This window comes from Catharus ustulatus, chromosome 1 (genome assembly GCF_009819885.2).
Source record: "Catharus ustulatus isolate bCatUst1 chromosome 1, bCatUst1.pri.v2, whole genome shotgun sequence".
In the NCBI taxonomy this organism is placed as follows: domain Eukaryota; kingdom Metazoa; phylum Chordata; class Aves; order Passeriformes; family Turdidae; genus Catharus; species Catharus ustulatus.
Window position 1 is genome coordinate 112,656,460 of NC_046221.1, and position 12,986 is coordinate 112,669,445.

Sequence of the window (12,986 nt, forward strand, 5' to 3'; positions counted from 1 at the left end):
CTCTGCAGGAGCAAAACATGTAATTTAGCTGGTATTGCCATCTGCTGACGGAAACGCAGACTAGTCTAGGTGTCAGAACCGCACGGGCTGGTGTGTTGGCCGTCAACCTCCTGGGGGTCACGTAATCCGACTTTTTGATGAGAGAAGAGCCCGGTTAGAGCAGGTGGCTCAGGGAATTGTCCGGCTATGAATAGCTTCAGAGATGGAGATTTCACAGCTTTTTTGGACAAACTCTTCAACTGAATAACTACACTTGGAGTAAAATGTTTTTCCGCTATCTGAAATTCCGTGTTCCATCTGGAGGCTGTTCACCCTTACGCTGTCATGGTGCCTGACTGAGAAGAGTGTAACTCCTCCTTCTCCGCATCTCCCGTTTGGTAGCTGCAGTGATTAGTAAGATGTCCCTAGAGCCAGCTTTCTGCTTCAGGCTGAGCAAACACAGCTCACAGCTTCAGCTGCCCTGGCTGTTGGGGTGGCAGTAAAATAGATTTTGCTACAGTATGTCAGTATCTTTTGTTTGTTTGTTTCCTTTTTTTCTTAATTTTTAAAAATTTTGTGTATTTATTTGTGTTTGGTTTTTTGGGGTTTTTTTTCTTGTTTGTTCTGGGGAGCCTAAATCTGGACACAGCACTCCAGCTGTGGTCTGACATGTCCCAAAGAGATGAAGAGCCCTAACCCTTGACCTACTGACCACTCTCTTGCTGATGATGCAGCTTGCTGACTCATGCTCAGCATTTTGCCCAACCACCCCTTTCTTTTCTTCCAAACTGTTTTTCATCCAGCCACTGCCCAGCTTGTGTTTTTCTGTGGAATTACTCCACCCTAAATGCAGGACTCGGCATTTGGAATGTGCCAAAGCTAGAGTAGTTAAAGTTATACTATGTTTTAATTTTCATATAATAAATAATAAATTTATTCAGGACTATGCAGTGTGATCCTAGAAGCAGAACTACTTGCCACATTTTCCAGGCACTCCACTTAAGCAGAGAATTCAGTGGGCATAGCTTGCATAGCTGCAAGGTAAAAACTTGTTTCAGTGCTTCTGAAAAAAAAAATGAAGGATAGCAAAAGAGACTGAACAGAAATGGTATTTTCTTTCTGTATAGATTAAAAAGTGAATAAGTGACTTAAGAATGAGAGCTCAGAGAGAACCAATGTACAGTGTTGTGGAACAAGCAAGAGGGAATTTACTGCAAGGACAACTTTCACCATAAAATAATTAAGTCCATAGCATCACACTTGTCTACCACCTACAGCACAGAGAGAAGGGTAGTATTTTAATATTTGTCTAACTCTCTTACAAATATCTCTAGATGGCTGACTGAATTCACACTGCTACTCCCTCAGAGCAATTCACACAGCGCAATCCCTCAGACTGCTGCCTTTTTGCACTGGCAAGCTGAAGCAGTGTAGGTATGAAGACCAATTAACAAACGCTGAAATCTTGCGTAATGGCAGATGCCGAAACTCAAGCAAGTATCTGTTTTTATGTGGCCTCTGTACCCTGGCAGCCAGGTGAACAGAGCAGGCTATGCCTTCAGTCCTGCTGCAGCCGTTGGTGTTGGTCATGGCTCTGTGTCAAATTTGAGGGATGAGAATGCAGAGCTATACCGGGCAGCTCATGGGCATTTAAGGACAATTTCATGAGTGCTATCAATGACAAAGCTGGCACCATTGACTGTATCGCCTTAAGGTTATCTCCTTCTTTGTGGGCAGGGGAAAAGTAGCCCTGAATAATTAACCCAGGTCAACATGCTGACAACAGCTCATTGCCTTGTCTGTGATACACACGGCCCAAAAGAGAACATTCCCACTCCTGCCTGCTCCTTCAGAAGGAGATTTATCAAGTTATAAGGTTCCCTTTTAAACCCAGGATTATGCATAACTGTTACAGACTTGGAATTTTTATGAGAAACACTTATTTTGGATCTCAGCAGCATATACAAAACAAAAATTTTCCCACCTGAAAGAAGAACCTACTACTAGCTCATTGAACAAGTCCTTTATTTGTGCATTAGGGTCAAATCACAGCTTTCCCTCACTGGATACCCTGAATGGTGTAAAGTTGCCTATCAGAAAACTCATGTGAAATAATTTTGTTGTGTTCTGTCTCTTTGATGGAAAGCCAGGACTATTGCCTGCAGAGGTGTAGACTTTACTGTGTATCCATGCCTTAATGCAATGCAGAAACGAAACCTGTGTTACCACTTCCAGTAGAAACTGAACACCTAGTGGTAATGACTTTGCAATTTCTAGATGTTAATCTGTCTGTAGAGTTACTTGTACCTACCAATGGAAACAGAGTACGTGACTGTTTTGCAGGAAAATCAATTAAAATGTCTATTGCTGTTTATTCTCCATCATTTGTAACAAGTCTTTATTATTTCTATTGCAATAACACCCAGAGGCACTTGCAAGGACTGGGAGCTATGGTGAGCAGCACCACGCACGAGCACATGGGAAAAGAGAATATTCTCCCTGGGGATGTCTTGCAGTCTGTGTGCAGACAAGCTGCAACAGGTGAGTGAAAAGTTTCACCCAGTTTCTCATACTTCTGTTTTTTTGTAGACTCACTCAGACAAAACCACTGTAGCTTGTTCCAAGTCTGTTTTTCCAGCTAAACCAGAATAATGCTAGTACTGAACAAACCTGGTGTTTCCTATTTGGTGTTATAGATTAATTATTCTTTTGATCAACACTCATTTGTCTGCCTTCCTCAGCTGTGGAGGCCTGCTTGGCTTTTTATTATACACAACTCAATGTACCTGTTATTTTGGTCAGATGCTCTTGGCTTCAGATTAACCATGTGGCATCAAATCAGAGTGAGGAGGCTGAGGGCAATGTGTATGATGATGCCAGTACTCACTTAAATATGCAAGTAGTGTGTCAGGTGATGTGTAATCAAGTCTGTTTATCATCTTTTTATCTGCCCTAGTGTATTTTGCTCTGCCAACTTGTGCCAGCATGTTCTTATTTAACCTTCAACAGTTCTAGTCACTCCTTAAATCGCTTCCTTTCTGCATTTATCATTGAAGTAATTGAAACTTGCTCATTTTTATTACACTCAAGTAAAGTTATTTACTGCATTCTAGAAAAAGCTTGGGATTTGAATTGAATAAACTCAATGTTTGTTGCAGCTTTGGTACAAACTTGCTGGATGAAGTGCACAGGTCCCAACCTAGCCAGTGCCATTTCCTCTTCTGTAAAGAGGTGGCAATTATGTGGCAATATGCGGCCCAAGAGCTTCAAAACCAGGTGCCAACTACTTAGCTGTTGAGGGAAAACACTGTTGAAGTGCAGTTTGTTATTGCAGTAGAGTCTGCAGACACTCTTCACATACTGCTGTGAGCAAATATGTGCAGTGCGTCCTTATGCCAGACTCTGTGCATAGGCACTGATATGCTGACAAATCAAAGTTTGACCTACTAACAGCTGTGTATGGTTTGCATTACTATCGGTCACCCTTATAGCACCATGCTGCCACGTGGTTACAATTTGCTGTCCAAGTGGAGAATACAGGCAGAACTGTCACAGAGGAGTACCTAGGGGCACTACCAAAATCTGATTTGTCAGGAAGAACAGGAGATGGGTTTCTGAACTACAGTTCACCTGAGAAACAGACTGATTTTGATTTGAATACATTTTGTCAGTTTTATATCAGTTTGTCCCAGTGAGTAGGGTCTGATGCTGTAGCCTGACCAAGGCACCACCTGCAGAAACTGTTCTTGGAGTCTTCAGAAAGCAGAATAATTCTTCTGCCTCTTATGCAACATATTCCAGGCAAGCAGATCATGAAGTCGTGATATCACTTTTCCAAGGGGATTATGAGAGCCTATATCCATATGCTGGTTGTATGCATACATGTGCTTTATATAGCACACAAGAACATATCTGTGCAATTTGTATAAAATTGCAGATTGTTTCAGGTCTGCACTATAGGTTAATGTCATGCTCCATCTGTGCATCCAAGCCATTTGTCATAAAAAAATGTTGTGTCCCGTGTTCCTTCCTTACTTAGCTATGTTCCCCAACAACGCATCTCAGATCACTCTGCTGATCCTTGTTCCCTGGCAAGATACAGCACTATGCAGCTCTGGTGCCTGTTCTGAACCAACTGACTTCACATTAAAAGCAGGACATTAAAACAGTAGTCCAGTTAAAATGCCTTCTCAACATTGTGAGAGCAAAACAGATTATCTAGAGACAACTTAGGTATGTGTTTCAGATTTCATCTTGCCACAGTTGCTAGGCATATGGTCCTGTTATTGATCCCATGACAGTTAGCATCTCTCTAAGTCACAGAGGAGGTGAAGCAAAAAGTGTATTGACTCGTATTTTTTAAGATCAAAGGGACTATTATGATCACATAATCCTGTATATCTTATAATTTCATCTAGTAATTCCTGCATCAAAACCAAAATGATTTAGCTGATACACATATTTCAGAATGAAAAGTAATTTTTTTAAAATTCAAATGATGAAGGAACCATCTCAACAATTTGTTCCTGAAATAATTATCCTCAGTCTTGAAAAATCCATAGTTGGAAGTTTGAATTTGTCTAGTTTCAGTCCCTTGATACTGTTTTGTTATGCTTTCATGTGCAAAATTAAGAAGCTTTTCACTCCCAGAAATCATCCTTTGTAGTGATTTAGGCCATGAACAAGTCACAGTACTTTCCCTTTATATTCTCTGAATAGAGTGAGATGCTTTATTGAGTTATGGCCATAGGAATTTTTGGCGATAAGCTATTCAAAATGTAGCTCATCGCAATAGAAAATTGTAGGAATAAGGCAAAAAGCCTGGGATGTCAAACACAGTCACAGTGTGTCAAAATATGGGCTTCAGTGTAGACTTTTGATTTTATAATGCACATAATCCACTGCACACCAAAATAAGCATATGAACAGGATGTTGACTTTTTTTAGCTGAAATACGTCAGATCAGTGTAAGGGCCAGTTTTACAGTTTTACATCTAGGAATAACAACAGAACCATGAAAACATGTTTGATTAACTAATTAAAAGTATTGTCTTATTCTTTTGGTTCCTATACTTTTTATAATCTTACCTTTGGAGAGAACTGACCTAATGGATATTAATGTAAAGGGGAGTTTTTCAGTCTGAATCTTTGAAATAAACCTTGTTATGTTATGCTAAATTAAGTTTTCCTATTCTCCAGCCAGATAATTTGGTTTTGGGTGTGGTTTGTGGTTTTGTTGGTTTTGTTGGGTTTTTTTTGTTTGTTTGTTTTTTGTTTGTTTGTTTGCTTTTGTTTTTGGGGTTTTTGTGTGTGTGTGTGTGTGTGTGTGTGTGTGTGTTTTGTGTTGGGGTTTTTTTTGTTGTTTTAGCTTGGTTTGGTTAGGTTTGGGTTTTTTTGTGATGCTATCTCATCTGTGAAGACCAGGAAAACAATAGCAGTCTAATCAATCAAGAGGAATAGAACAAAGTGGTCTTTGTGTAAATAGGAAACTAATTCTGGTATTGTAAGAAGAGTAGAATACAGAAGAAAGCAAAGAAATGTTGAAGTATATAGAAAAAAAATTATCTGAGTAGTATATTTTTGTTGAAATGATATGGAAAGACTATTCTAGTCAAGCAACATTCTTGTTGCAGAACATTAGTCTCACATGGAGTTACATAAATTTATATATCCTTTATCAAATGCGTAAAAGTTCAGGTCAAAAAAATGATGGAATTCAGAACAGTATGGAGCTCTCATGACATTCCCAGGGGCTGAAAGCAGAGCTGCTGTGAGAAGGCACATTTAGTCCCAGGTGTGAAGTACAATATCCTGTTGCTGGGAAAGAGAGCCTTGTGTATTACCTTTGATTAGGAGGCTTGTAGCAAACATTAACATTCTAACACCAATGACTCAAGGTTTCCAGACAAGGGCTGCATTTTATGTCTGTTAAGTGTTCATATCAAATGAAGTACAAATGGGCTAGGGTTTGTGCTACCTCATTTTCTGTATCACAATTCTGAAATTTCTGAGACACCAGATTTGGTTAACTTGTGGATTTTGTAATAGTCACTAAGACTGGCTGAAAAAGGAAGTGTGAATTATTCTTGCAATTAACTCTGAGGCAGATAATCATCATTGTAAAGTGCATTAAATATGACCTGCAGCTATTTGATGTCATGCTCTAATCCCCTCAGCTTTTCTAAGCTAAACAAAGGTGGGTGAATCAATAGTGAGATGGTTTCATTCCAGGAGAAGAAGAGCATGTGCAAGTCAAGTGGAACAATATTGCCTTTTGTATTATTACTGAATAGATGTCTCTGCATACTGCACTGCAGTGATAATCTAAATGAAGAACTCCATGTATTTTGGAACCTCTGTGGCTCTGCCACTGTTATCTCTATGCTGGGATGTCATTTCTCTCTAGACCCTGCAGGCTTTTCCTTGTGCTCATCCCTATCACACAATAGATTGATACTAATAAAATAAAAGAAAAAGGCCCTATATTTTTCCTTGACTCATAGGTGTGGATTTTTGCTTGGTTGCACATCTGTTGTACTCACTTGCAGCTGATAGGAAGTCATCAGGCTAATAGCACTGGCATGAGTGTAGAGGGGACAGCAGGCTGAGCCTCTGGCTCTGAATGTGTAGACAAGCAAACCTGAAATCAGTGTGCTAGTGGAGCTTATTCTTTTTGGGTGGAAGATGGTGATATATATGACACTAAAGGGAAAAGAAACCCCCAAAACAACTCAGAAAAAAACCTCTTGTCTTATTCTGTCACAGTTCTATTTCACATCTTTATATTATATCTATCTTCATCCTGTCATCTATAAAATTAGTTTAGTGCCCCATAGTTTCTAAATCTAAATTTCTAAATTTATTCTTTTCTGTTGACATGAACTGATGAAGAGCTGCTGTATTTCACTGGTCTGTGAATGAAATAATTTACTTCCTTGCTTACCTTGATGCATTTTGGAACTTACAAAGATAATAGTGTCTGTAGAGCACTTGGAAAACCTTACACAAGAGGCACCAGAACTATACAGAGAACAACTGTCAATATTAGTGAATCACTTCAGCCACCAAGGGAAAATGGGCTTCCATTTTAATACAACAAATAGACCACAGCAATATTTGCTGAACACTTTAAAGATAACAACAGCTACATAAATACTAATAATTATTAAGGTTTCTTTGTGAAAACATTGAATTGCATGGTGATAAACAGTATTGCAACATTAGAGCCCATATACAGGCAGATTAAGCACCTTTGGGTTACAGGGAGCCCAGAACTGAAACCATCTCTCTCTCCAAAGGCTCCAAGATTAAACAAATGCTCCCAAAAAAGAAGGTTTCCATGCCAGAAGTCTCATTTTGGTCGAATAGTGTCATTGCTGAAGCTAGATTCAATTTCAGCCTGAATCAGGCAGAGAACGACTTCATTGCCAGGTCTCCATGATGGATCCATCCACACAGCCTGTGTATAGTATCAGCCAGCACTAGCAAGAACAAGAAGAGACCAAACCTCTCCCTGAAACCTGTGCTAGCCCTGCATTTCAAACGTTGTTCAGAAGAAAAGCTTATTATAGCACAAGATCACTCCAAAAAAACCCCCAACCTGGTAATTGCATTCTCTTGGAAGGTCAGCAGGTACTCTCTATGGGATGGGACCCAGGTGCTCTTCATGTGTTTCAAGAGATCCCCAGCTGCAGTGACCAGAGGCAGCTGGACACAGGACTTAGAAAGTCCTGCTCTAAGTCGTGAGGAGCAGACATGCATCTTCCCATGGACAGGCATAGTTAAAGAAGCTCTTTGCTGAGTAACTGCCCCCTTTGGGATGAGACAACACTCCCAAGAAAATACACCTGGCAGAAAGAAAGGGCCACCTGTGATATGGGATACCTGTGTTTGTTGTCTCAGCTTCCTTACTTTAGCTGTTGCAGGACCAGTGTTGGCTTGCCTTGTCCTCTCTCCTATGCTCTGCTATCAGGAAGAAATAGGAGACCCTCACCAACAATGGATGCTTCCACATTTTTAGGACGGTGTGATTACTACAGCCTGTCTGATACTAAGAGTATTTATTGCATAGCTACTGAAGACCTTCTAATTATTATTCACCTCCTTTACAAATATGAAAGGGCTTTTCCCCTTGAAAGTGTGGTTGTTGCCAGTTGTTGATCTGTAGAAAATTCAGAGTGAAAGTTCAATACTGAGGCCAGGCTGCCCAGAGTCACTCTACTGTTCTCCAAAATTCATTCATCTTCAACCCACTGGAGGATCCAAGTAAACCTGTCCTCTCCAGCGTTGTTTGTTAAAGAAGTTATAGTGCAGTCCCTTGTAATGCTGTGCAATTTAAGATCCCAATAAGGCTCTTGAGATTTCTGCATGCTCAGTATTTTTCAGTCTTTTGCAGACTCTGGATACAGTCATCCTCTAAGCATCTTGCATAATTCTTTGGTTCTGTACCAGTTATCTGCAAGTTTCTGTTAGGCACAACATTATTTTAATTAAAAAATACAGCAGCATAAATTATCTAAACAAATAAATTTTCTTATTACATTGTTGGAAAACTTAAAGCTATTCCTATTTAATGCAGAATAGAAATTGAATAGGAATTCCAGCATGCAAGAAAAAGTATACCTGGTTCTGTTCTCTTCACCAGAACACCGACTTCTTACCTAACTTTTTCTCAAAAAAACCCCAAACAACCAACCTTTATGGTTTGATAATTCATATAGCTAATTTGCAATACACAAATGGCATTCATTTGTGTTAGCTCACCTACAGATTTCCTTTTAACTCACCAAAGCAAAAGTGCAGCAGTTCAGCTGAATCCTAGGCAGATATTTCTTAAGCAAGAATTATTTTGTGTCCGTACAATCTTCCTTGTCTTCAACTTTTAAAGCAATTCTTCAGTAATTTGCCAAGGTTTGAAAGTGGGTAAAGTGCCTGGATTTATGTACTGAACTAACTTTTTACCTCAACTCACTGTAAATTTATCTCTAATGGTTTTGTGGCTAACAGGATATGGTATACACTGTTTATACTGCAGAAATGACTGGGTTTAAATGGGGTGTCTTAGAGCAATATGGTTACAGCACAGCTTCTCACAAACCACCTGCAATCTGCACTGCCTTCCCCGCACAGGCACTAGTAGCATATCTAAATGTCTTAACCACAACAAAGACCAGAACTGCTGTTCAGATTTCACTTTCCATGTCTGCAATAATTAGTGGGCCTGTTCAGGTTTAACCCTCTCACCAACAGTTGAAACACCTGTACACTGTGCACTTCTCCCTTAGTTCCTACCATAGACCTGGGGAATGAATGCTTTGCATAATAGCTATGGGTACTAAACCATAGTCTGGGTGCAGAACATACAAATACCACTTGTGTAGCATCTGTGCAGTTTGTTGTGCCTGACAGCTGAGTTTCTGATGTACTTGCACCTGTGGAAAAATGCCCTTTTAGGCATGGTTGGTTTGCTCAGCAACCAGTCCTCTTCTACTCACAAAAATGCACACAAGGTTGGGGAAGGATCCCCATAAGCTGTGTAGGCATCGCAAAATCAACTGCTCTGTTGTGTTTCTGTTGCTGGACAGACTGGCAGATCAAGATGCTGCAATTGAGAAGACATCCCTTTGCTTCTTGTTTGGTTGGTAGCTTTTGGCATCATTTGTAGTACTCTTGATCATTTTTACGGAGCTTCATGTAGCAGCAAAAATGTTACCTCAGCCCTGGGCTGACAGGAGAACTTTTGCTGTTGTGATGGCTCAGGTGGCATCTCACCTCTAGTCTCACATGGCACTTGGAGGTAGAGAGAAATGGTCACTGTCAGTGAAGGGAGGGCAGGGGCATCACAGGGCTGCTCCATGAACAGCTGAATCCAAACAGCTGCAAGGTCCAGGTATCCTTCTGGTGCAAGGGCTGAGTGCTCCCTACCCACACTGTCATGGGTCTGTGGCCATGACAGCAGGGGGTGCGTGCCTGAAGCAGCAGGGGTGCCTGTGCTGGGATGCATGGGGGACAGGCAGGGCTGCAGTGCAAATGCAGCTCCTGGGCCACCCCCTGCTCTTGTCATGGTCCCACGTTCAGTGATGCCAGGCAGAGGTGCCAGCTCATGTTGACCCTGTGGCAAGGGCCTGGTGCGTTCAGGGAGCGTCTACTGGACAGGCTGATCAGTTCTGCAAACCATTCCAACCTAGGATTACTGTCATGCTACTTGTGGTCAGGGCACATCTCTGTCACACTGCATCTGCCATAGGGCCGCATTAACTTTTCCTTTGCTTTTCCTTTGCGCGGAGGAGTCGGAGGATGCGTTCATTTTTTGTTAGTTCTGCCGGCAATTCATTTGCCTGAAACAAAAAACCCTTGAGGTTAGCAGAAATGAATGAGTATTTCCCAATCATGGTTGAAAGCATTACACTCTACAGAAGATCATACTGGTCATTATAATGATGTGGGTTTTTCCTAGTGCTGTCTCCACCACTGCTGAAGATATCTTAGGAAACCATCTTTCAGTGTTCAAGTCTCATTTTAATCTTCAAAACAATCCCAGAATGGAATTTGAGTGACAGCTTATTTTGTGCTGACTGTCTAGGCTAAATGCCCTTGTGCTCCCTATGCTTCTGCCACAGAAGTAAAGGAGAGCATAGCTGCTGATTTTTTGGAGGAGAGGAGGCAGGCTCTTATGTACTAATGCTCATAAAACAACTCCAAGGGACTACTTAAATTGCTATGAAATAGTGTTATTCTGGAAGGTTGGTAACAGAATGAGTTTGTTTTTTTATTTTTTATTTATTGGATGCAGTCTTGGTAACACAAAGTATTTATGATGAAGGTGCTTCTGAAAATCAGTAATTCTGTCTTGCAAATATACTCTGTCGTGCCAAATGGCATGTTGTTCACCCCCCAAAAAATAAAGAATAAAAAGAAAAAAAAAATCAGTAGAAGAAGTTTCATCCACACACTTTCTTCTACAGCACACCCTGCTGCTGCAGATCATTATCAGTAGCAGAATAATCTTGTAGAATTTCAGTATATATGTAGAATTTTAGTATAAACCCAAAACGTCTATTAACAGAGACTACTGTGTGAGTGGCATTAACTGTGCTGCCATCAAGTGGAATGATGCAGAAATTAACAGCCACAGATTTTGTATTAAATGACCAAAATATTTGAAAGATATGTGCTGGATTACTTGTTTTAGAAACTTTCACTCACCCAGTCATAAAGTAGAAGTCAGTGCCAGACCATTCATTTACAGCTGTAAAAATTCATATCAAACCCTAGCAGCAAATTGTTCAGAAGCGTGTCAGAAGAAGACATAACCACAGAAATTATCACACATGTGATAAAACACTACATAGGATAAAACTGTGGTAAGTTTTCCATAGAAAAATTGTTGTTATCAAAACAATGCAAAACTAATTAAAAAACTAGCAGAGCTATGCAAGATGTGGGAAAAATGAGTGTAATTTGAGACTTTTTTTTCTTTTCTTTTTTTTTTTTTTTTTTTCTGTATTAGCAGTGCCCAGAATTCTACACAGAAACATGGGCTGCCCCCACCCTGATGTCACACATGCCTGGGAGGATGGTGTGCCAGGACCTACCTTGTTCCTCAGGCATGGATCTGCTCCTGCCTCCAGGAGCAGTGCCACTGTCCTTACGTTGCCACTCAGGACAGCTGCATGGAGAGCAGAGGTCCCATTCTAGGAAATGCCAGTGGAGGTGTTTGTACCATGCATGGGAAGAAAAGCAAAGGGCAGTGAAACACAAATGCTTGCAAAGAACAGACCTACGAGCGAGAAAGAAGTAACATGGAAGACATTAGGTTATCAAAGGTATAGGGTCTGGTTTAGGGTGCTGGCAGCCTAGTGGGATGTGAAGGAGGTAATTTTAAATGCTTTAATAAAAATGAGCGTCAAGTTCACTTTACCACAGCAGTATTTCCATTAATCACTCTAGTCAATGGATCAGAGGTGACATGAACACAGCACTTGTTTCTGCCTGGCAAAATCTGTCATTAACAAGTGAAACAGAAGCACAAGCAGTAATGGAAGCCATCTGTGCATTTTATCTTCTCTCTCTGATTAATGGCCTCAGTGTCAGGCAGCTGATTCGTGTTGGTTTTTATGGCTGGCCTTTTGTCTGTGGTTGCAAACAGACAGTTGAAATACATGTGGAAGCTATTTCATACTCAAAATTAATAACTAAGTTTATGCCACCCACATTTTTAAGTACATTAACTTTGCCAGTCATTTGCATGCACAGAAGCCATCAAAGAACGTGATTTATGGACACATAAAATTAGATCTCTCATAAGAAAGCAGCTTCCAAATGGCTGTTATTTTTCAAGTCACGTAATTAAATCAGAGGAAAACAAAATTGAGTAGAGAATATGCTCACAACAGATCTTTTAGGGCACTATTTTGCTGACTAAATGCAATAGAAGACTGGGTATAATGTTAAAACTGTACAGTCAAGAGTAATCTACTTACAGTAGAAATAAAATCAAGTGACAAAAAGCAGAATTTCATCTATGACACAATGTGCTTCCTCATTCTAAGAATTAAATTCACAGCTTTGTTCAAAAAGATTTGTGAGTGGCATTAAAGCTAAAAAAGATAATTTCATTTTTGTCTTGACTTTTTTTTTTGCTTAAACTCCTGTCATCTTCCACTAGAGTAGATAAATGTCAGGTCTTTCATCAAATCCTTTGTCTTCTTGTGTTCTGCCTAAAAAATCTCTGTGTTTCAGTACTAACCTTCAGCAGGCCAAGCGTGGGAGAGAATTTCAGCAACTCTTCTATCACATTGTTATAGCCTTTAATAGCAGCCTTCAGTAAAGCAGTTGTACCATCCTTTAAAAAAAAGAGGAATGACATAAATGCCTTGCCTGCATTCCTCTTGCAGGGGAAGCTGTAGGGGAAGAAAAAGCTGGAGGGAAATGTCAGCTTTCCCATGCATCTGCGAGGAGAGTCTCCTCTGCTTATCACCTTTGAGGGGGCACCTCCACAGCATGTG

At 40.4% G+C, this 12,986-nt stretch overlaps 1 protein-coding gene across 5 annotated transcripts in view; it reads right to left on the reverse strand.

The window, feature by feature from the left end:
- Positions 1 to 7,031: 7,031 nt before the first annotated feature.
- ANKRD29 (ankyrin repeat domain 29) overlaps positions 7,032 to 12,986 on the reverse strand; it is a 31,242-nt gene continuing 25,287 nt past the window's right edge. For 4 of the 5 annotated variants that reach the window (XM_033054510.2, XM_033054500.2, XM_033054492.2 and 1 more), the window contains 3 exons: positions 12,728 to 12,823; positions 11,574 to 11,672; positions 7,032 to 10,316 (listed from right to left, as the gene is read on the reverse strand). In XM_033054510.2, coding sequence (XP_032910401.1) covers positions 10,233 to 10,316; positions 11,574 to 11,672; positions 12,728 to 12,823 — 279 coding nt within the window. In that variant the 3' untranslated portion in view covers positions 7,032 to 10,232. The remainder of the gene's footprint in view (positions 10,317 to 11,573; positions 11,673 to 12,727; positions 12,824 to 12,986) is intronic. The other variant, XR_004417338.2, reaches the window with a different exon arrangement.